Below are 25,058 nucleotides of genomic sequence, written 5' to 3' on the forward strand. Positions count from 1 at the left end.
CGACGGCCTCTCGGAAGAGACCTATCAAGTGGGAGGTTTGGAGGAGGTTTGGGCTACGGAAGAAGAGTCCTTGGGATTTTCTCTCTTCAAGGAAACCCTTGAAGGAGAAATATCCCGTTTGGACTTCTTCTTCCGGCGCCAGGAAAACCTCTCCCACTGGGAGGTAGACCACTTCCTACACTCACCACATACTTTATTCCTATCACACCGTTGACCTCTACAAAAAGGACATAGGGTGTGAAGGTTCGTGTCGACCGCCGACATATAAGTTCCACACGGGCGGTCAGGTAAGCCGGGACACTTCCGCATGGTAGAGGCCAACTTCCAAACACTGTATAAAAGAAAAAGCAAAAACAAAGATCAAAGGTGAAAGTAAGCGAGGGTGGGAGCAGACACGTCTGATCGTCACCCGAGCCAAAAGCAAAGTGAGCTATTCACAGGTGTGTGAGGGGGGGAGGGGTAGCAAGCCCCTACCCAATCGCTAACTAGCGAGGGGGTAGTAAACCCTCGTTAAAATTATAATGGCTCGTCATTTCAGCTACGCCGAAAGTAATACCCATATTAAATAGCGTAAGTTGTATTTGAGTTACGGAACAAACCTTGGTTCTTCAAGTTACAGTTCCCACCTCAACTGCTTTGCAAGTCCTAAGTTAAGAAAGATACAAAGTACTTACAGGTATTTTATATACAGTATGTGCGTTTTGCTACGACATACAATGTTTGTGAATTCAAAACAAAGTACAGTAGCAATGAGGTATTTGACAAGCAAGACCAAGAGTTTTCTCATGTCTTTTGAACAGATTACTACACTTTACGATAGATAAAAGGTACTCTGAATAAGGGCTAACTTATTCAAATACTTTTAAAAGTATTCTATTTTGCAGAAATAATTGTAGAAATTTTTTATACATATGTAGGGTAGGTAGGCCCTGCTGCTTCCTCCGATGCCTTAGATGACCGCGGAGGTAGCAGCAGTAGGGGATTCAGCATTATGAAGCTTCATCTGTGGTGGATAACGGGGTAGGGTGGGCTGTGGCACCCTAGCAGTACCAGCTGAACTCGTTTGAGTCCCTTGTTAGGCTGGGAGGAACGTAGAGAGTAGACTGTGGCACCCTAGCAGTACCAGCTGAACTCGGTTGAGTCCCTTGTTAGGCTGGGAGGAACGTAGAGAGTAGACTGTGGCACCCTAGCAGTACCAGCTGAACTCGTTTGAGTCCCTTGTTAGGCTGGGAGGAACGTAGAGAGTAGAGGTCCCCTTTTTTGTTTTTGTGTCATTTGTTGATGTCGGCTACCCCCAAAAATTGGGGGAAGTGCCTTGGTATATGTATGTATGATGTAGGGTAGTTTACTTCTTCTAGGAATCCATGCTGACTGAAAACAATGAAGAGTAGAGGTTGGGTGTATGAGACTGAGCAAGTCCCTGACTTAATAACTATATATGTTGATATACGTTAAAAGTTCTTTAGTTGGAAAGTTTTAAAGTGCATCATAACTAACCTATGCATTCACCAGTCTTCAGCTCATACTCTTTCATTTTCAAATTGTTTGTGAAGCTTTCTAAATAATAGTTGCGCATTATTCTCAACAAACCTTCCTAATTAAAGTAATAGCATGGTGCAGTTATCCATTCATGAAACTGTAAACAATTCAAGATCTTGTATTCTGAAGTAACAATGTTATTACAGTTAGTTTTTTTGTTTTTTTTTCAGATCAAGGATGTCAGTAGAAACTACGAGGAAAAGTCCAAATATTACAGTTCCGGGAACCGAGCACATCCAGGTGACAGTGGTGTTTTGCGTGTAAAAAGTGAACACAGCCAACACAGAAATGAATCTTTGAACCACTATGAACATCGTAGTAGTAGTAATCACAGCAGTGATAATTACAGTTTCTCTCACTCAACTGAAAATGCAGATGTGAAAGTTAAATCGGAAAGCAAAAGCGACGACGATGAGGACGATGATAAAGATAAATTCAAAGCCTTGGTTGCCATGGCTTTCGAAGCACACGGTCTTGACCTTCCGGGCTCTGGAGAGCCGGGAAAAAGTCAGGACTCGGACTTAAGCGAGGAGGAAAAACCAAGCGGGGACAGTGGTTGGCGTGAGAAGGAGGGGAAAAGCATAACTGATCAGGTTGAAGCAGCCGCTTCTAAAGCTGTTGTACAAAGTGGATACGTGTTTCATGAAGAGTCTGGTCTTTATTATGACCACACCAGCGGTTATTATTACAACGCGGTGAGTACTGGAAAAGATGCCTTTTGCCTTATGCATACTGTTGGTATTTCATATATGCATTTGCAGTTCCGGTAGGCCCAGCTGCTGCCTCCGATGCCTTAGATGACCGCGGAGGTAGCAGCAGTAGGGGACTCAGCAGTATGAAGCTTCATCTGTGGTGGATAATGTGGGAGGGTGGGCTGAACTCGGTTGAGTCCCTTGTTAGGCTGGGAGGAACGTAGAGAGTAGAGGTCCCCTTTTTGTTTTTGTTTCTTTGTTGATGTTGGCTACCCCCCAGAATTGGGGGAAGTGCCTTGGTATATATATGTATGTATGTATGTAGACACCTCCGGATTATGTATGTAATCGACAGATAGGTAAGCTTAAAAATAGAAAATGGGTTATACAGACTAGTACATACACAAACAAATCCAAAACAACACCACCTAAAAACTTAAACAAACACCTCACTCATCTCGAACTGGCGACCTAACCTCGAAGAAGGACGCTGGTGATTGGTACAACACGTGAACATACGCTACCGGGGTCCAAAGCGATGTCAGGCAGGGCAGCCGATTGGGACTACGGTCTACCCCAAAGCCAAAGCAAAGTCCTTCAAAAAGAAGGCAACTGTACTTACCCCATACAAAAATGGGAAAAAAGCCCATTAACCCTTTCACCCCCAAAGGACGTACTGGTACGTTTCACAAAACTCATCCCTTTACCCCCAAAGGACGTACTGGTACGTTTCACAAAACTCATCCCTTTACCCCCATGGACGTACTGGTACGTCCTTGCAAAAATATGCTATAAAAAATTTTTTTTTCATATTTTTTATAATTTTTTTTTTTTTTAAATTCAGGCATTTTCCAAGAGAATGAGACCAACCTGACCTCTCTAAGACAAAAATTAAGGCTGTTAGAGCAATTTAAAAAAAAATATACTGCAAAATGTGCTGGGGAAAAAATAACCCCTTGGGGGTTAAGGGTTGGAAATTTCCAAAGAGCCTGGGGGTAAAAGGGTTAAAATGTGTTTGTTCATGCTAAAAGAAGTTGGTTTTATTAGGCTTTAAGAGGGGAAGAATATATATTGCTGTTTAGAATGAAGTTTCAAACTAATGTCATTAAGTTGAGAAAGCACGGACCAAGAACCTTTTAAAATATTGAATCAAAGCAGGTAAAGAAATAGATGTAGGGGAAAACTGTAATACCCTGAACTTGAGAAAATTTATACAAAGTATTGGGTTATATTACGAGCTATAATTGATTTTATTAATTTATTTATTTATTTTACCCTTTTAATCCCTATTTATTTCACATCTAGATTTTATTGTATGAAAGTGTTACGATTTGTATTAAAGGTTAAAATGATACTAAATGGTGTGAGTGTACAGATATGATTGAATGATTTTCGTTATATAGCGCTGAATGGCCTTTGATGCCCCAGTGCTTGGCTTAATGCCTAAATCCTATATTCAATTCAATCAATTCAAGAAATAGATGTATATCTCTTGAAGGTTCTATTGAAGATGAAACCAAGGCTGATAAAGAAGGGTTCATATTTTAATGTTTTAGGAGCCCCAGAGTATTCATCACACCTCCAAGCCCCAAATCTTCATGTTTGTATTGACAGAAAAATAGTCACCATACTTGATAGAAAAAAACACACTTAACCAGTGCAGTTTTTGTTATGTTAATTTATGATCTTGTCCCCATTTTGTTCTGCTCTCTTAACCCTTTTACCCCCAAAGGACGTACTGGTACGTTTCACAAAAGCCATCCCTTTACCCCCATGGACGTACTGGTACGTCCTTGCAAAAAAATGCTATAAAAATTTGTTTTTCATATTTTTTGATAATTTTTTGAGAAAATTCAGGGATTTTCCAAGAGAATGAGACCAACCTGACCTCTCTATGACAAAAATTAAGGCTGTTAGAGCAATTTAAAGAAAATATACTACAAAATGTGCTGGGGAAAAAATAACCCCTTGGGGGTTAAGGGTTGGAAATTTCCAAATACCCCGGGGGTAAAAGGGTTAATTGAAGATTCGATAGGGTGGAAATGCCGTCAGTGCACGTCGCTTAACCCGCTGTAGGCATTGTTTAAAGGTCTTGGATCCTAGTAACACCTGCCTTGTAGCCATGTGTTTTCCCTCCATTCTTGTTTGCTCTCTTCTGTCTTGCTGCTGAACCTCGTAACTTTAACTTCGTGGTGCGAGCAGGATTTAATTTTAGTTGCTCTTTGGTGCTCAATGGCCCTCGCTAATCCTAACAGTGGGTCGAGGAGCCTAAATTCAATAAATTTTTTTTGGGGGGGGATAGATCTTCATATGTCTAACCGAGGGAAATGTAGTTTAAGGGTTAGTGCTGTCAGAACGATGAAAACAACTTGACTCTAGTTAAGTAAAAGATTTTTTTATTACAGAAACAAAAATTATATAAAATTTAATTGATTACACATTTTTTTTTATCTTCGCAGGAGAATGGCTTATACTACGACCCCAAGACTGGAACGTATTTCTACTACGACCACGCCAAGCAGTCGTACCAGTTCCATTCTCAAATTCAGGTCGAAGGAGATGGGAATTCGGGCAGTCGACAAAATGTAAAACTAATCGCAGTAGTGCAGACTTATCTAGTAGTATAAAGTTGCCTTCTTTTATGACCATTAATGAATTTACAGTAGGCAACAGTTTGCTGTTGCTATTTCCCATACATTTATTCTGTTGGCTACTCTTGTTGTAGTTCCTATTGTGTAAAGAATTCAATGAATGACATAAGGACTAGCCTATGTCATCTTCATCCAAAATGACATATTACGTCATGTGTTTTAAACATGTAATATTAACTATTACATATACATAGAGAGTAGAGGTCCCCTTTTTGTTTTGTTTCATTGTTGGTGTCGGCTACCCCCCAAAATTGGGGGAAGTGCCTTGGTATATGGATGGATGGACATATACTTGTATGTAATCTATTCGTGCTCGTAGATATCTTTTATCATATCTTTTATCAACATTCATATAGATTTACCTAAGCTTCATTCTGCTTTGATACTTTTACTAATCCACTGTTTAATCTATGGTACAGTTTATCTTAAAACTAATATCCTTAGAAATTAGATATCTTTAAAGTGACCATAACTCCATTTTTATAGCATGTAAGCTTTTCCATTATGAAATTTCTGTTACTTCTTGGAGTTACAAAAAATTTCAAGTATTATTTTATATTATAGATGTCTTGTACTATTTTACTACGTCATTGCATTATAAGGTGTGAAATTTTCACCTGCTGGTGTCATAAATTGTCAAGGAACCTGCAAATACACTTTTGCTGTTATTCGTCTTGTGCAAGTAGCCTTTGGGAACTCCTTGGAGTTGAGGAAGGCTCGAGAATGCATGAGAACAGCAAAGTCCATGTCCTTGGAGTTGGGTAAGGCTCAAGGATGTATGGGAACAGCAAAGTCCATGTCCTTGGAGTTGGGGAAGGCGCGAGGATGCATGAGAACAGCAAAGTCCATGTCCTTGGAGTTGGGGAAGGCTCGAGGATGTATGGGAACAGCAAAGTCCATGTCCTTGGAGTTGGGTAAGGCTCGAGGATGTATGGGAACAGCAAAGTCCATGTCCTTGGAGTTGGGGAAGGCTCAAGGATGTATGGGAACAGCAAAGTCCATGTCCTTGGAGTTGGGGAAGGCGCGAGGATGCATGAGAACAGCAAAGTCCATGTCCTTGGAGTTGGGGAAGGCGCGAGGATGCATGAGAACAGCAAAGTCCATGTCCTTGGAGTTGGGGAAGGCTCGAGGATGTATGGGAACAGCAAAGTCCATGTCCTTGGAGTTTGGAAGGCTCGAGGATGCATGAGAACAGCAAAGTCCATGTCCTTAGAGTTGGGGAAGGCGCGAGGATGCATGAGAACAGCAAAGTCCATATCCTTGGAGTTGGGGAAGGCGCGAGGATGCATGAGAACAGCAAAGTCCATGTCCTTGGAGTTGGGGAAGGCTCACACTATCTCAGGAGAAAAGGAAGGAAGCTATATTGAGCCTTCCCTTTCAGACAAGGAGTTCTTGAGCAATCATGAAGAATTGTTATTAATGATTTTTATAAAACCGTACTTGACCTTGAGACCTTGAGACGTTGGCTACATGAGAATCATTGCCTTGCAACTTTGCTACGGGATGAAAAGGAGCAGTACGAGTTTGTTTCCTTGAAAAAATTCAAGTCTAAAGGAAGAAGAGACTGAGGCCAAAGATTCAAAGTTGGAGACAAACAGGATTAGTAAATGTACATTTAGGTTTCCTTATGAAACATCTGCTTTTGAGGGCTAAGCCCTATTTTGTTTTTACACATATACTAACCATCGTTTTTTAATAGCGAAGCTGGAATGGCTGTCAAAATTTTAACTCTGGTTGCCTGTCGTGCGGAGCAAACCTCACTTTGACCTCAGCTGCAATCACCTACGCATGCACTTCGCTTCATCTTTAATACATACATACATATACCAAAGGCACCTCCCCCAATTTTGGGGGGTAGCCGACATCAACAAGAAACAAAAACAAAAAAGGGGACCTCTACTCTCTACGTTCCTCCAGCCTAACCAGGGACTCAGCCGAGTTCAGCTGGTACTGCTAGGATGCCACAGCCCAACCTCCCACATTTCCACCACATGAAGCTTCATACTGCTGAGTCCCCTACTGCTGCTACCTCCGCGGTCATCTAAGGCACCGGAGGAAGCAGCATCTTTAATCTGACTTATTAAACATTTTCATTTGCCTTTTCTGAGTGTTTGTTATCTTGTTTTATGGATTATGACACCAAGGGCAGACATGCGACTTTGCCATGGTAAGTCCGACCATACGAGCAAGTTGGAGGTAGATGGCCATCAACTGTTTTTTAGTAGGAGCATGTCTGCCTACAGTCATCCACTTGTGAGGATGGCAGGGTATGGCTTCCCATGCAATTGATGAAGCTTATGAAAAAAAGGTCTCGCAGAGTACTCCTGATGCTGCGCTGCCTGTTGACAACCATCGCCACTGTTTGGATGTGGGTAAGTTGTAGCCTACCCTAGGTATCTATCGATGGTGCCCCATCTGCTGTGAGGCTTCTTGAAGTGCTAGGACTAAGAAGCCTCTTGTTGCTGCACCCTCCTCTTCGGCTAGCCCTGCTGCAGAGGAGCAATGTGATGTGGTGCCCTTCGACAAGTTATTGCTTACTGCTGCAGATTTGCAATCTTTGCCTACCGCAGAGAGGTTGCCAAACAGCCCTTAAAGCCTTGTTCCTATAGTTAGAAGGTTGGCCAAGGCATTAGCCACCTGTTAAGATACTGTCGATAGAGAGTTATTGAGTCCTTTGACTTGTCCATACAGTACAGGTACTACATTGGATCCCTTTCTGGTTAAGGCTCATTTTTCCTTTACTTACACATACACTGAATAGTCTGGCCTATTCTATCCACTTTCTCCTCTGTCCTCATACATCTGACAACACTTGAGATAACCAAAAAATTCTTGTTCACTCAATGGGTTAAATACTGCACTATAGTTGTTCAGTGAAATCAGGGATATTGGCTCTACCTTAGCTTTTATTATTATCACCATTACTTGCTAAGCTACAACCCTAGTTGGAAAAGCAGTATGCTATAAGCCCAGGGGCTCCAATAAGGAAAATAGCCCAGTGAAGAAAGGAAACAAGGAAAGAATAGAATATTTTTAGAACATTAACAACATTAAAATAAATATTTCCTATGTAAACTATAAAAACTTTAACGAAACAAGAGGAAGAGAAATAAGATAGAATAGTGTGCCTGTGTGTACCCTCAAGCAAGAGAACTCTAACCCAAGACAGTGGAAGACCATGGTACAGAGGCAATAGCACTACCCAAGACTAGAGGACAATGGTTTGCTTTTGTAGTGTCCTTCTCCTAGAAGAGCTGCTTGCCATAGCTAAAGAGTCTCTTCTACCCTTACCAAGAGGAAAGTGGCCACTGAACAATTAAAGTGCAGTAGTTAACCCCTTGAGAGAAGAAGAATTGTTAGGTAATTTCAGTGTTCTCAGGTGTCTGAGGACAGAGGAGAATATGTAAAGAATACGCCAAACTATTCAGGGTATGTTTAAGCAAAGGGAAAGAACCATAACCAGAGAAAAGGAATCTGTTTGTGGTGCATTTGCTGGAGGCATGAATCTGGAAATGCCAGACCGCCTTAATCGCCCAATACTTTCTGGGCTATACCCACAAGGTTCTGGATGCTTTTACCTTGGAACTTGTGGTAGTAGTTGAACAGGTTGTATAGCAATCCTACCTCATTCAGCTGACAGGAAGCATCTTCTCAAAGGTAGCAGTCATGATGTATGTCTAATAATGACTGGTAAAAATGTCTGGCCGTTTTTCCTTTCTTATCCTCGTTAGGAATGCAGCAGTTGTGCCTTAATGTTAATGGCCTGAACGCTAGATGCAGGTTGATGATTAATCGATTAATGATAGTGTGCAGAGGTGCCGGTTAGGTAATAACTAAGAGGCGAGGTGAATGCATCTAAACTTTATTAAACAGACATCGAGCTTAAATACTACGACCTGCGAGGAAGAACGTCGCAAAAATTCAAACAAAATTAGGCATGGACTATCAAGTTTATGCACCTTGATTTATTAACGGTGCAGGGAAGAGCGACTGATAAGATGACAATCAAAACTGTTAGTGTACGTGCGTGTATAAGACACGTGCGGTACATGTCTCCCCCCTTAAAAATTACGTACATGTGAAATAGAATGTACACACACAGATTTCTCATAATACCTATACATTCACACTTCATATCTGTAGGGATGTAGATTCTCCTGCAATCGCCTAACCAGTTTTCTGGTTGGGAAGTTGCCTAACGACTGCGACATCTTTCTCAGGTAATTAGGTTTGACAGGAGTCATGACTTTCGTTCCTCTACGGGATCGAAGTACGTTGATTTTTACTGGGTTAGTAAACCTGCCAGATTGGTCCTAGAGGACTTCTTTCCTCCTTAGGGTTGTGGTGGCCGATGTGTTAACGTCCATGAATGGTGATCGCCAGCCTGGGGTTTGAGACCCACTCAAACTCGTTAGTTCCTTTGGTTGCTGCAACCTAACCATCCTTGTGAGCTAAGGAAGGGGAATCAGGGGGAGTCTCTAGGTCTATCTGCTGAATCATCAGCAGCCATTGCCCGGCTGTCCTTGGTCCTAGCTTGGGTGCTGATCATATGTAATATAGTCAGTATCTAGGGCATTGTCCGTTTTATAGGGCAATGTCACTGTCCTTTGCCTCTGCCATTCATGAGCGGGCTTTAAACCTTTAGAATGAGTCTCTTATTAATTGAACAAATCACTAATTGCTCAAGTCATTTGTATTATTTCCTAATCATACAAAATCCTCAACCCTTGTTGCAACCACCATAGAAGTCCTAGTTTAAAGGTCAAATTGAGGCAACTATATTATACCTCGTTACAAGTTTAACAACTGTTCCAGCTTCTCTGAAGTCATACCTATTTTGAAGATCTCAGGTTATTAAAAGTCCTAGGTTTTTATAGTTAAGAAAAATACAAAATACTTAATAATCTGTGATGTTTGATAAAAGCTGTTATATCAAAATAATCCTAAAATATTGCTCTAGACTTGAGGATCTGACTGTAAATGGGCAGTACTACTTCGTGACTGTCATTATCATTCATTCCAACAGAATGAAATGTTTTGAGGTAATTCTGTGAACATAAAAAGGGGTTTGTTATGAGACAAAGTCAATATTGATATAAAACTAGTACAAGTTGCTTAACCCTTTTACCCCCAGGCTATTTGGAAATTTCCAACCCTTAACCCCGAAGGGTAATTTTTTTTTCAAGCACATTTTGTGGTATATTTTTTTAAAATTGCTCTAACAGCCTTAATTTTTGTCATAGAGAGGTCAGGTTGGTCTCATTCTCTTGGGAAATACCTGAATCTTCTCAAGAAATTATCAAAAACATGCAAAAAAAAAAAATTTTAAATAGCATTTTTTTGCAAGGACGTACCGGTACGTCCATGGGGGTAAAGGGATGAGTTTTGTGAAACGTACCAGTACGTCATTTTGGGGGTAAAAGGGTTAAAAAGTTTCCATCTTGAAGCCAAGTATGTGAAAGTTACAATACATTCATGTTCACGGGTATTTGTACAAGCACGTACCCCAGTCGGTTATAAGGAATAAAGTTGGTTTACTTTGATCTATACAGTACTAATTAACCCTTTTACCCCCAATGGACGTACTGGTACGTTTCACAAAAGCCATCCCTTTACCCCCATGGACGTACCGGTACGTCCTTGCAAAAAAATGCTATAAAAATTTGTTTTTCATATTTTTTGATAATTTTTTGAGAAAATTCAGATATTTTCCAAGAGAATGAGACCAACCTGACCTCTCTATGACAAAAATTAAGGCTGGTAGAGCAATTTAAAAAAAAATATACTGCAAAATGTGCTGGGGAAAAAAATAACCCCCTGGGGGTTAAGGGTTGGAAATTTCCAAATACCCCGAGGGTAAAAGGGTTAATAGGATTGGGTAAACAGTGGGTAATAAATATACATTTGTACCAAAGCAACAGTTTAAAACTGTTATATAGATATACTTTAATTTCTCATCGACAGTATTTGATTAACCCTTAACCCCCAAGGGGTTATTTTTTCCCCAGCACATTTTGCAGTATATTTTATTCAAATTGCTCTAACAGCCTTAATTTTTGTCATAGAGAGGTCAGGTTGGTCTCATTCTCTTGGAAAATGCCTGAATTTTCTCAAAAAATTATCAAAAATATGAAAAAAATAATTTTTATAGCATTTTTTTGCAAGGACGTACAGGTACGTCCATGGGGGTAAAGGGGTGAGTTTTGAGAAACGTACCAGTACGTCCTTTGGGGGTAAAAGGGTTAAGGAATTTATTACAAATTCAGTATCTTCACCAATAAAAAATTACTGAAATAAAACTGTTTAATCATTATGACAAAGTTAATTTATGTCATAACTTGTTTGAATGCAAATAGTTATCACGGGTATTTTATAACAATATTGATTCGTTTCCGAATCGCTGCATTTTGTGCTTGCTGATCTTAACTTCTCCAAGTATTGACAGTTTTGTTTTAGTTCGGCAGAAAGAGGTAGATATGACTGAAGTGTATTGGAAAGATCCCTTGAAAGGTTTAAAGGCTGCTCATGAATGGCAGAGGCAAGGGACAGTGACATTGTCCTATCAAGCAGGACAGTCCCCTAGAGACTGACCATATATACATATGATCAGCACCCAAGCCCCCCTTTCCACCCAAGCCAGGACCAAGGAGGGCCAGGCAATGGCTGCTGATGACTCAGCATAGACCTATAGGCTCCCCCAAACCCCCCATTCTTAGCTGACAAGGATGGCAAGGTTGCAGTGACCTAAGGAACTAACAAGTTTATGCGAGACTCGAACCCCAGTCTGGAGATCACCAGTCAGGGACGTTACCACATCAGCCACCACAACCTTTGACGGTAAGAATTTTTCTTTTGAGATGAGATGTCCAGAAGGATGAAAATGAAATAGAATCTCCGGGAGGAGAGAAACTTAGAAGGCGTAAAGAAAGAGCCTGGCGAGATGGAAATTCAGTAGAAAATTAACGTTAAAGAAGAGGAGAATGGAAAAAATACATTTATTGTCCTGCTAGCATTGTCACTGTTCCTTGTCTCTGCCATTCATGAGTAACCTTTTAATCCTCAAAGAGAAAGCCAGACTTGAAAAAGTTGATGGTGATGGTAAGGGTTTTGGTATATAACTGTCATTATTGCCCTGATAAGGTTTGGTACAAGGCACAGTTTAATGCTTATTTGTTTCTTCTGTTTTTCCTGCTCATATTGTTTACAGTCAGATTCAGCAGTCTGCTGACACTCAGACCAAGTCCTTCCTTGTGTGGAGAGTACTTAAGGGTCACTAACATAAATGTTGTTGCACTTTTGAATTTGACTGTACATTGATGAATTGAAGACTATGTTTCACTCTAATTAATGGTGGTTTTAGAGCCAAATTCCATTAGAAGAATAACGTCGTATTTCTGACAAACTTAGAATCTGTAAATGCCAGAATACAGAACATTGATTTTAGTATTAATAACCAGTTCAAAGATTTTTTCTCACTCTTGAGTGTCGGAGACAAGGGACAGAATGATGTCCTAGAGACCTGACCATATATACGTAAGATCAGCGTCCATGCCCCCTCTCCATTAAGCTAGGACCAGGGAGGGCCAGGTAATGGCTGCTGATGACGACAGGTAGAGCTATAGGCTCCACCAATCCCCCCACCCCTTACTCGCTAGGGCAACAAGGTTGCGGGCACTTCTGAAAACTATCGGTCTTTAGCATGGCTTGAACTCCCAACCAATGCAATGCGAGTCGGGGACATTTCAATAGGCTACCACAACTCTATGCTCAGCTTTAGAGTAAATTCTCTTAGGGTTCACCCAAGTCAGCGTGTACTTCTCTAAACTAAGCTTCTGATTGGCATGTTTTGTAGCGTTAACAGAGGCTCTGGCTGTTTGAAAATTCACCTGTACATAGGATAAGTTAAAGATATATTTGTCATTAGTAACTCTTACATCCACTGGTATCATACATGACTATTCATTCTCATTTGGCCTGGAAATGAGACGGTTCTTCAAGAAATCTATAAACCGTTTCATAGTGAATGCAGTTGTCCAAGTAATAGGTAATTTTATAGACGCTCTTTGTTGCAATTGGGATTTGGTTGTGTCATTTCTCCAGTATTTCCTTTCCTCTCCTGATACTTTCACAAACTTTCAAATTGAGAAACACCACAATAAGCTTAATCAGGAAATTGATTCTACTTGGTGTAAATCATCAGTTACAACTTCTGCATTTTCTCCTACAAGAAATTCCAGCTTCTATTAATTCTAAGGAATTTTTTTACTAAAAAAAATTCTGGAATTAATCCAGTTTCACTCATTAGATCACCCGGTTTCTTCGGATTGTACGGTCGAGAATCCTAAGTAAAATTTGACAGTTTTACTTAACCTGACCGCTTTCCTCATTTTTAATAACTGGAACATTCAGTAGGTATTCGGACTCGTCTACATCGGTCCGTTTCATTCATATCTTACTGTTGTACTCATGAGTACATGTGATGAAAACCACAACTAATAAGGTTTTTACAATGATTTCATTTTAAATTCCAGTATATGCTCAACAGGTCGATGGAGGCCAAGCTGCGGCAATTAACACGGGAGGCTTTTCATCGATGAATTTCCCTGGTAAGAATTCCCTTTCGAGTTTATTGCATTTACGTTTCAAAATTATATTTAGTATTTGGAAGGCCAAGGTTTGGGTGGATGGATGGAGTGAAGAAAGCTCTGGGTGATAGGAGGATAGATGTGAGAGAGGCAAGAGAGCGTGCTAGAAATAGGAATGAATGGCATACAAGAGGAAGGCCAAGGTTTGGGTGGATGGATGGAGTGAAGAAAGCTCTGGGTGATAGGAGGATAGATGTGAGAGAGGCAAGAGAGCGTGCTAGAAATAGGAATGAATGGCGTACAAGAGGAAGGCCAAGGTTTGGGTGGATGGATGGAGTGAAGAAAGCTCTGGGTGATAGGAGGATAGATGTGAGAGAGGCAAGAGAGCGTGCTAGAAATAGGAATGAATGGCGTACAAGAGGAAGGCCAAGGTTTGGGTGGATGGATGGAGTGAAGAAAGCTCTGGGTGATAGGAGGATAGATGTGAGAGAGGCAAGAGAGCGTGCTAGAAATAGGAATGAATGGCGTACAAGAGGAAGGCCAAGGTTTGGGTGGATGGATGGAGTGAAGAAAGCTCTGGGTGATAGGAGGATAGATGTGAGAGAGGCAAGAGAGCGTGCTAGAAATAGGATTGAATGGTGAGCGATTGTGACGCAGTTCTGGTAGGCCCTGCTGCTTCCTCCGGTGCCTTGGATGACCGCGGATGTAGCAGCTGTAGGTGATTCAGCGTTATGAAGTTTAATCTTTGGTGGATAACGGGGAAAGGTGGGCTGTGGTACCCTAGCGGGCTGGGTGGAACATAGAGAGCAAAGGTCCCCTTTTTTTCATTTGTTTGATGTCGGCTACCCCCCAAAATTGGGGGTTGTGCCTTGTTATATGTATGTATGTATCTAGAAGGAAAAGATAATGGAGAAGATCCTTGCAAACTTAATAGGTTCCAAAAGTTGCTTGTAAGTTTAATCTTTTTTAGATTTAGGCCAAGGGTACGCCTAACTTAAATTCATCTGCAAAAGGCAACAAATAGTTTCGCTTCATATGAAATGTCAGGCTATTGCAAATGATGTTTGGCTTACTGTATCAAATATATATTGTTTTCTTACAGTATTTCTTTATCATATTACAGTACTGTATTTAAACTTCTGATACAATATCCACGATTTATAATTTCAGTTGAATTTGTTTTTGTATATTCGAATGTTTTTTAAGTTGAGGACCTTCTGTAATGGTATGATTGAATGGCTAATTGAACTTTTTAGTTTGAATGCTTGTTTAATATAGATTTAGTTTAAATTTAATTTTTCAATATTAAACTTACCCGATAATCATGTAGCTGTCAACTCCGTTGCCCGACAGAATTCTATGGAGGGATACGCCAGCTATCACAATACTAGAAGGGGGTGTACTTACCAGCGCCACCTGTGGCCAGGTACTCAAGTACTTCTTGTTGACACCTCCTCAATTATTCCTCTGTCGTGCTTCCGGCAAGACGTTCTGGGATACGCTTATGGTCTTCGAGTTTATTCACGGCTAATTGGTGAAGTATTCTCTCAGATTAACGGCTGTCGCTTTACTGGAAACCTTCTTATATTAGCTAGATAGCTTTTATATAGTCCTGATTAACGGTTAACGATTTTTGCTTGTTTTTGGAACCCCCTTTGGCTAACTCTTTGGATTCAAGATGTCTGACATTTCGCAAGCCCCCTCCCATAGACGATGTAGGTCTTGCAATAGGCGTATTCCGAAGGCCTCGGTAGATCCTCACACCGCTTGTTCTGACTGTAGGGACAGGCCCTGTCAGTTAGAAAATCGATGTGAGGAATGCGCCGGACTTTCGGAATTGGAATTTGTCAGTCTTTTGAAATATTCAACTAAGTTAGAGAGAGGTAGAGTTAGGAGGAGTTCTTCTCACTCTTCACTGTTTTCCTCACCTCATGATCCCCTACCTTTTCCTACCCCTGTAGTGGCTACCCCCGAACCTACTGTGTGCCCTCCGCCTGATATGTCAGTTGTTTTGCGTGCTATTCAGGCTTTAGGCGATAAAGTAGAGTCAGTGGTAAGTGACCATAAGTCTCTGATGGCCGAAGTTAAAGAACTGAAGGTCAAGAGTGCAGTGGGTGGAGTTAGTGCCAGTGCTGTGACGAGTGCTAGTGTCAGTGCAGTGCCAAGTGCTAGTGTTAGTGCCAGTGTGGTGCGTGAGGATTTTTCTGTGCGAGCCAGTCGTCCTCCCAGTCCGGGACCTCTTGCAAGCTCCCAAGCCCAGGGGAGAAGCAATGTCGAAGGGCATAAGGGTTCGGCAGGCCTTGTTAGGCGCACAGAATTATCCTCGGTGGTTGCGGGCGTGTCTTCCAAAGACCGTCACTCCCACCTGCAGACGATTGAGCCCGTCTTTATCTCGTCCGCTGATCAACTGTCAGGGAAGAAACGTTGGTCTCAGGTCTCGAGACCGCTTAAACGTAGAGTCCAGTCCGCGAGTGCTCAGCCAGGTTGCAGTCATTGGCTCAGCTCTGACTCGCCTCAGTCATCTGTCGACTGTACTCCGCCCAAGAGGAGTAGGGTTCTGCCACAACAGAGCTCGACTGTTAAGGCTTTACCTCAGTCTACTGTCGTTTCTGCCGATCCCAAGTGGACTCTGCTTCAGTCCATGCAAGCACAGCTTTCGGACTTGATGCGTGAGTGTCGGGCTGAGAGTGTTGCACCTCCGCCTCCGCCTACACTCCCTTCGCCTGTTCTCGCTCCGCCTGCGCTCGCCCCGCCTGCGCTTGCTCCGCCTGGTCGCAGCACCATCTGCCAGGCGTACGATGTTGAGCCACATTCTGAGTTCGCTGTTCCCAGTGGTGTTCAGCCTCAGCCTTCTTTAAGGCAACCTTTACTTTGGGATCAGGAGGATTATTCCACTCTTCCTCCGCCTCCCCTTGCTGCTCCACCAGTGGTGCAACTCTCGGTTGAGGTACAACAACCTCTCCCGTCCATGAGTCAGTCTCCTCAGCTCTCGCTGCAGCGAGCTCAACCCTCCTCAAGGCAAGCTCCTCTACACCCTGGACTTGCGCCTCAGGAGCCTCAGCTTGCGAGAACTTTACCTTGTTCTGCGCAGCCTCAACCTCATCATGCTCCGCTCATATCACAGGAACAGGAACTTGCTACTCCGCCTCCATCCTCCGCTCAGCAAGCGCAATCCTTGGGTTCAACCTCTCTTGCTAGGAGTCAACCTCCTCCACCCATGCGCCTTCCTTCTGCTTCGTCTGTTGTTCAGCCTTTGCAGTCTGAGCCTCAGGTTTTCCCTCAACAGTTACTTGAAGAGGAAACCACTGTTATTGTTCCTACCCGTTCTGACTCTGCGGTTCAGCATTCTTGTCCGATCTCTTCGCTACACTCTGGTGATGAGGTGTCGGATGATGAGGAGGCACACCTGGATCCCTCATCAGACGTGGACGAATCCAAGTATACTAAGCTTGTCCTAGCTAGATCCTCTAAGAGGGCTTTAAGGATCTTAGGGGAGTGGCTGCAGTCTAAACAACACCTTGGCAAGACTTCCTTCATGTTCCCTCCAACGAAGCTCACTTCGAAAGCGAGCGTTTGGTATGCCACAGGGGAAGCACCAGGCTTGGGAGTACCTGCCTCTGCCCAGGCTGACTTCTCAAGTCTGGTAGACTCGCCTCGGAGAACTGCTATGAGGCGCTCGAAGGTTTGTTGGACCTTCTCAGACCTGGATCACTTACTGAAAGGGATGTTTAGAGCATTTGAAATGTTCAACTTTCTCGACTGGTGCCTGGGGGCCCTCAGCAAGAAAACCTCTCCTGCGGACAAAGATTCTGCCATGCTATTAATGTCCTGCATGGATAAGGCCATCAGAGATGGATCGGGTGAGCTAGCGTCGATGTTTGTATCAGGGGTGTTGAAGAAAAGGGAACAACTGTGTACCTTCCTTTCCGCCAGCATTACACCTTGCCAACGGTCACAACTCCTTTTTGCTCCGCTCTCGAAGTTCCTCTTTCCCGAAGAGCTAGTTAAGGACTTGTCTGCTGCCCTGATACAAAAGGATACGCACGATCTTGTAGCCTCATCGGCTCGTAAGTCTAAGGTTGCTACCTCAGTCCCCAAGACTTATCGCTCCCCAGTGGCTGATACCCCTGCCACGAGGTTCATACCGCCCTTTCGTGGTAGAGCCCCCAGCCGAGGAAGCTCCCGTCCAGACTCTCACAGGAGCAAGTCTAGGAAAGGATCCAGAACATCTAAAGGAAAAAACTGACTCTCCGCTTCTCCAGACAACAGTAGGAGCCAGACTCAAGATCTTCTGGCGAGCCTGGGAGAAGAGAGGTGCAGACGCACAGTCTGTCAGTTGGCTGAGGAACGGTTACAGGATTCCATTCTGCCTCAAACCACCTCTGACCACATCGCCCATCAACCTCTCTCCCAACTACAAAGAAGAGGACAAGAGGCTAGCATTGCAACAGGAGGTGTCGCTACTTGTGCAGAAGAAGGCAGTGGTTATAGTCCGGGACCATCAATCCCCGGGCTTCTACAACCGTCTCTTTCTTGTGGCCAAGAAGACAGGAGGTTGGAGACCGGTGCTGGACGTCAGCGCTCTCAACGAGTATGTCACCAAGCAGACGTTCACGATGGAGACGACCAAGTCGGTCTTAGCAGCGGTCAGACAGGAGGACTGGATGGTCTCGTTGGACTTGAAAGATGCATACTTTCACGTTCCTATTCATCCAGACTCCCAACCTTTCCTGAGATTCGTTTTCGGAAAGGTTGTCTATCAATTCCAAGCCCTGTGTTTTGGCCTAAGCACAGCTCCTATGGTCTTTACTCATCTGATGAGGAATGTAGCAAAATTCCTACACTTGTCGAACATCAGAGCCTCCCTGTACCTAGACGACTGGCTGTTGAGAGCCTCCACGAGTCGTCGTTGTCTGGAGAATCTCAATTGGACTTTAGACTTAATCAGAGACCTAGGTCTATTAGTCAATATAGAGAAGTCTCAACTCATTCCCTCCCAATCCATTGTGTACCTGGGAATGGAGATTCGGAGTCAGGATTTTCGGGCTTTTCCATCGGCCCCCAGGATAAGCCAAGCCCTAGAGTGCATCATGAGCATGCTGAAGAGGAGCAGTTGCTCAGTGAGACAGTGGATGAGTCTCACAGGGACCCTCTCATCACTGGCCCTGTTTGTCGAGCTAGGGAGACTCCACCTCCGCCCTCTTCAATTCCATCTTGCAGCTCATTGGGACAAGGGTTCGACTCTAGAAGCAGTCTCTATCCCTATCAACCAAGAGATGAAGACCACTCTCCTGTGGTGGAAGCACAACCTCCTTCTCAAGGAGGGTCTATCATTGGCCATTCAGACCCCCAATCTTCATCTCTTCTCAGATGCATCGGACTCGGGCTGGGGTGCAACCTTGGACGGACGGGAATGCTCGGGAATGTAGAACGAGGAACAAGGATTACTCCACATCAACTGCAAGGAGCTGCTAGCAGTTCATCTAGCCCTGTTGAACTTCAAGTCCCTCCTGCTAGGCAAAGTGGTGGAGGTGAACTCAGACAATACCACAGCCTTGGCTTACATCTCCAAGCAAGGAGGGACCCATTCGAGGAGCCTATACGAGATCGCAAGGGACCTCCTCATTTGGTCAAGAGGTCTAAACCTCTCTCTGGTCACGAGGTTCATTCAGGGCGATATCAACGTTTCAGCAGATCGCCTAAGCAGAAGGAATCAGGTCATTCCCACGGAATGGACCCTCCACAAGAGTGTGTGCAACAAACTTTGGACCTTGTGGGGTCAACCTACCATAGATCTGTTTGCCACCTCCATAACCAAGAGACTTCCGCTGTATTGTTCCCCTGTTCCAGACCCTGCAGCAGTTCATGTGGATGCTTTTCTACTGAACTGGTCCCATCTCGACCTGTACGCATTCCCTCCGTTCAAGATAATAAACAAAGTTCTGCAGAAATTCGTCTCGCACGAAGGGACACGGCTGACGCTGGTTGCTCCCCTTTGGCCTGCAAGAGAATGGTTCACAGAGGTACTTCAATGGCTAGTCGACTTCCCGAGGACTCTACCTCTAAGAGTGGACCTTCTACGTCAACCTCACGTAGACAGGTTGCACCCAAACCTCCACGCTCTTCGGCTGACTGCCTTCAGACTGTCGAAAGATTCGCTAGAGCTAGAGGCTTTTCGAAGGAGGCAGCCAGTGCGATTGCCAGAGCAAGAAGGGTTTCCACTCGTAGAGTCTACCAGTCTAAGTGGGAGGTCTTCCGAAGCTGGTGTAGAGCCAATTCAATATCCTCTACCAATACCTCTGTGATCCAAATAGCTGACTTCCTTCTACATCTTAGGAATGAGAGATCCCTTTCAGCACCTACGATTAAAGGATATAGGAGTATGTTGGCTTCAGTTCTCCGCCACAGAGGTTTGGACCTGTCTTCCAACAAGGACCTTCAAGACATTCTTAAGTCTTTTGAGACGTCTAAAGAACGTCGTTTTTCCACTCCAGGCTGGAATCTAGACGTAGTCTTAAGGTTCCTTATGACATCTAGGTTCGAACCTCTCCAGTCAGCTTCCTTCAAGGACCTTACCCTCAAGACTCTTTTTCTCGTTTGCCTTGCAACAGCTAAGAGAGTCAGTGAGGTTCATGCCTTCAGCAAGAACATTGGTTTCACAACCGAATCTGCAACATGTTCTTTTCAGCTTGGATTCCTAGCAAAGAACGAGCTTCCTTCACGTCCTTGGCCTAGATCGTTCGAAATACCTAGCCTCTCCAACATGGTAGGTAACGAACTAGAGAGAGTTCTTTGCCCTGTCAGAGCTCTCAAATATTATCTTAAGAGGTCTAAACCTATTCGAGGACAGTCAGAAGCCTTATGGTGTGCCATCAAGAAACCCTCGAGACCCATGTCCAAGAATGGGCTTTCGTATTATATAAGGCTTCTGATCAGAGAAGCACATTCTCACTTAAAGGAGGAAGACCTTGCATTGCTGAAGGTAAGGACCCACGAAGTAAGAGCCGTAGCTACTTCGATGGCCTTTAATAAAAACCGTTCTCTGCAGAGCATAATGGATGTAACCTATTGGAGGAGCAAGTCAGTGTTTGCATCATTTTATCTGAAAGATGTCCAGTCTCTTTACGAGAACTGCTACACCCTGGGACCATTCGTAGCAGCGAGTGCAGTAGTAGGTGAGGGCTCAGCCACTACATTCCCTTAATCCCATAACCTTTTTTAACCTTTCTCTTGAATACTTTTATTGTTGTTTTTATGGTTGTTACGGTAGGCTAAGAAGCCTTCCGCATCCTTGGATTTGGCGGGTGGTCTATTCATTCTTGAGAAGCGCCTGGGTTAAAGGTTTGGTAGAGGTCCTTTAGTAGGGGTTGCAACCCCGTGTACTTTGGCACCTTTGGGTTGATTCAGCCTCCAAGAGGAACGCTGCGCTCAGTAAGGAAGACGAACTTTAAATAAAGAGGCAGAGTAACGGTTCTATTCGACTTCCTTACCAGGTACTTATTATTTCATTGTTATTTGAGATAACTGTTATATGAAATATGGGATACTTAGCTATCCTTTAATCTTGTACACTGGTTTTCACCCACCTCCCTGGGTGTGAATCAGCTACATGATTATCGGGTAAGTTTAATATTGAAAAATGTTATTTTTATTAATAAAATAAATTTTTGAATATACTTACCCGATAATCATGATTTAATCGACCCTCCCTTCCTCCCCAGAGAGAACCAGTGGACCGAGGAATAATTGAGGAGGTGTCAACAAGAAGTACTTGAGTACCTGGCCACAGGTGGCGCTGGTAAGTACACCCCCTTCTAGTATTGTGATAGCTGGCGTATCCCTCCATAGAATTCTGTCGGGCAACGGAGTTGACAGCTACATGATTATCGGGTAAGTATATTCAAAAATTTATTTTATTAATAAAAATAACATGTTTAGGAAATATTTAAATATAGTTTCTTTTTAAATTTTTTATATTTTTCACAAGGAGTTTGTTGCTCCTCCCTTATAGTTTCATTTTCAATCCTGTCCTGCCATTTAACTCCCAATATTCTTCTGAGGGCTTTGTTCTCAAATCTACAAAATCTGTTGGAGATAGTTTCATTGTCAGACCATGACTTATGTCCATATAGTAACACCGATCTTTCCAAACTGATATATAGCCTGATTTTTATATGTAATTTGAGGCGATTTGATTTCCAAATTTTACTTAACCTAGCTATTGTCTGGTTTGCATTTTTTCAATCTAGATAAAAACAAAATATTTTTTCAGAAGACCAAGGTAAAATTCCTCCATCCATAAGGCTGATGGTGACAGAGAGTGGCGTTGACACGGTGAAAGTGGGCGATCTCCACTTGGTGACCATCATAGGTGGAAGAGTCGGAACGAACACCAATAACTTGATTCAGCTGATGGATGACGACGTTAGTGAGGTATGTCTCTTGATCCTATATTGTAATTTGGTAGATGCCGTTGAATAATCTGAATGAGTATACAGAAAGTATACGGAAAGTTCTCACCTTACAAACTTAATGGGTTCCGAAAAGCTGTTTGTAATTCAAAGTTTATTAACCCTTTTACCCCCAGGCTATTTGGAACTTTCCAACCCTTAACCCCCAAGGGACATTTTTTTTTCAAGCACATTTTGCAGTATATTTTTTTTAAATTGCTCTAACAGCCTTAATTTTCGTCATAGAGAGATCAGGTTGGTCTCATTCTCTTGGAAAATGCCTGAAGTTTCTCAAACAATGATAAAAAATATGCAAAAAAAAAATGTAAATAGCAGTTTTTTGCAAGGACGTACCGGTACGTCCATGGGGGTAAAGGGATGAGTTTTGTGAAACGTACCAGTACGTCCTTTTTGGGGTGAAAGGGTTAAGTTTTGGCCCGGGGTAGCCCCCACCTATCTCGCATGCCAACGATTTTCGGCTGCAAAAGCCGACAAATAGTCCTGTTTCATATTGAAAATGACCTCTTGCTTATAGCATTGAATTATATATTTTCTAACCCTTTAACCCCCAAAGGACGTACTGGTACGTTTCACAAAACCCATCTCTTTACCCCCATGGATGTACCGGTACGTCCTTGCAAAAAAATGCTATAAATTTTTTTTTTTCATATTTTTGATAATTTTTTGAGAAACTTATGGCATTTTCCAAGAGAATGAGACCAACCTGACCTCTCTATGATAAAAATTAAGGCTGTTAGAGCAATTTAAAAAAAATATACTGCAAAATGTGCTGGGAAAAAATAACCCCCTGGGGGTTAAGGGTTGAAAAGTTCCAAATAGCCTGGGGGTATTATTATTATTATTATTATTATTATTAAATGCTAAGCTACAACCCTAGTTGGAAAAGCAGGATGTTATAAGCCCAGGGGCCCCAACAGGGAAAATAGCCCAGTGAGGAAAGGAAACAAGGAAAAATAGAATATTTTAAGAACAGTAAACACATTGAAATAAATATTTCCTTTATAAACTATAAAAACTTTAACAAAACAAGAGGAAGAGAGACTAGATTGAACAGTGTGGCCGAGTGTACCCTCAAGCAAGAGAACTCTAACCCAAGATAGTGGAAGACCATGGTACAGAGGCTATGGCACTACCCAAGACAAGAGAACAATGGTTTGATTTTGGAGTGTCCTTCTCCTAGAAGAGCTGCTTACCATAGCTAAAGAGTCTCTTCTACCCCTACCAAGAGGAAAGTGGCCACTGATACAATATGTAAGACTTATGATTTCAGTTGGATTTGCATTTTTGTATATTTGTAAGTGGAACTTTGGTAGTTGAATCAGCAGCTGAAGACCAGAAAGGAGAACAATACTAGGAACAAGGTAGAATGAAAGAATTAAAACTCTTCTTCAGAAATAGCTTGATCACCGAAAATCTTGAAAGACTTTATTAATAAGCCAATTTTTTGGTGCAATTGAAGAAGACACAGACCTAATGTGTTTCTCTAAAGTAAATTTGCTGTCAAGAATAACAACTAAAATTCTAAAAGTCATACAAAGTTAAAGAAACATTATCAATTCTGAGATCCGGATGCTGAGAAGCCCCTGTCCATGACCTACTATTTATGAGGGAGACAGAGTTTACTTAGAAGGTCCCAAACTTAGGATCTTTTGACTTACAAACATTCAGATATAAAAACGCAATACAGTAAGCAAAACAACATTTGGAATAACCTGATATCTATTTCATATGAAACCCGATTATTTGTTGATTTTTGTAGCTGGAAATCATAGGCATGGAATTCAGGTTAGGCCTACCTTAACCCTTTTACCCCCAGGCTATTTGGAAGTTTCCAATCCTTAACCCCCAAGGGGTTATTTTTTTTCCCAGCATATTTTGCAGTATATTTTTTTTTAAATTGCTCTAACAGCCTTCATTTTTGTCATAGAGAGGTCAGGTTGGTCTCATTCTCTTGGAAAATGCCTGAATTTTCTCAAAAAATTATCAAACATATGCAAAAAAAAATTAAATAGCATTTTTTTGCAAGGACGTACCGGTACGTCCACGAGGGTAAAGGGATGAGTTTTGTGAAACGTACCAGTACGTCCTTTGGGGGTAAAAGGGTTAAGCTAAAATCTAACAAAATTTAACTTACAAACAGCTGCTTTGAACCAATTAAGTTTGTAAGTTAAGGACCTTCTGTAGTTGTTTCCATGAAAGTTTTAACTGACATCTTAATCTCCTGTTTGTTTTGACACAGATACAAACCTTCGCTATTTATAGGGGTACTATACTTTCGGCGCAGCTGAAAGTCTATACCCCTATAAATAGCTCCAGGTTTGTATGTTAGGAAAAATACAAATTATTTCCAAATTTGTTATTTCAGGAGCATGCCGAATTTTCTTATAAATCGGATGGACCGGAGGATCACCATTACTTCGTCAAAGATCTCGGAAGCGAAAACGGCACTTTCATCAACGGCACTTGTATCTGCGTACCGGGCGAACCCAGCGACGAAGTTGAGGTGAGGTTAATGGATGTTCGGTACAGGAAGTTTATTAGATTTGTAATGATACCGAGGAGTCCTTGAACGTCCATTTGTCTCTTTATTTAATTCTTTTGAAGTTTAATTTGTTTCTATACTTTCTGAACTCTTTTTAAAGTTATTCAATGCATTTAATATTTATTAGTAAGGTATTCACGATTTATTGAGGAGGTATGTAGAGAGGAGAGGGCCCCTTTTTTGTTTCTTTTGTTTGATGATGGCTACCCCCTAAAATTTGGGGAGGTGCCTTGGTAAATGTATGTATGTATAAGAATTCATGAAGGTATGTGGAAGGAATTAATATGGAAAAGACAATAAAAGATTACGTTTATTGAACGTAGCGCCAATCAATTACACCACACGAAGAAGATTAAAGCAGATGAAGAAATCGTGAAAGCCTTCAGATCTAAACAAGACCATTTGGTTGACTGGTGCCTGTTGAACATATCCTTTATTCAAATCCTTTAAAGTGGCTATGGATTTATATAGCCTTTCCTCTCTTTAGTCATTTGACTAAAATATTGTGATATGAATGCATAGTCATGGTTGAAAAACATATATGGGAAAGAGGATTGAAACTAGGTTAATGTTGAAGA

General features: G+C 42.3%; 1 protein-coding gene across 1 annotated transcript in view; it reads left to right on the top strand.

The window, feature by feature from the left end:
• The window catches only part of LOC137637063 (angiogenic factor with G patch and FHA domains 1-like), a 77,559-nt gene that overhangs the window by 35,477 nt on the left and 17,024 nt on the right, over positions 1–25,058 (top strand). The window contains exons 3-7 of the mRNA XM_068369370.1: positions 1,710–2,234; positions 4,691–4,816; positions 13,428–13,488; positions 21,740–21,900; positions 24,304–24,441. Of these exons, the coding sequence (XP_068225471.1) occupies positions 1,710–2,234; positions 4,691–4,816; positions 13,428–13,488; positions 21,740–21,900; positions 24,304–24,441 (1,011 nt within the window). The remainder of the gene's footprint in view (positions 1–1,709; positions 2,235–4,690; positions 4,817–13,427; positions 13,489–21,739; positions 21,901–24,303; positions 24,442–25,058) is intronic.

Source organism: Palaemon carinicauda, unplaced genomic scaffold (assembly GCF_036898095.1).
Source record: "Palaemon carinicauda isolate YSFRI2023 unplaced genomic scaffold, ASM3689809v2 scaffold512, whole genome shotgun sequence".
Lineage (NCBI taxonomy): Eukaryota > Metazoa > Arthropoda > Malacostraca > Decapoda > Palaemonidae > Palaemon > Palaemon carinicauda.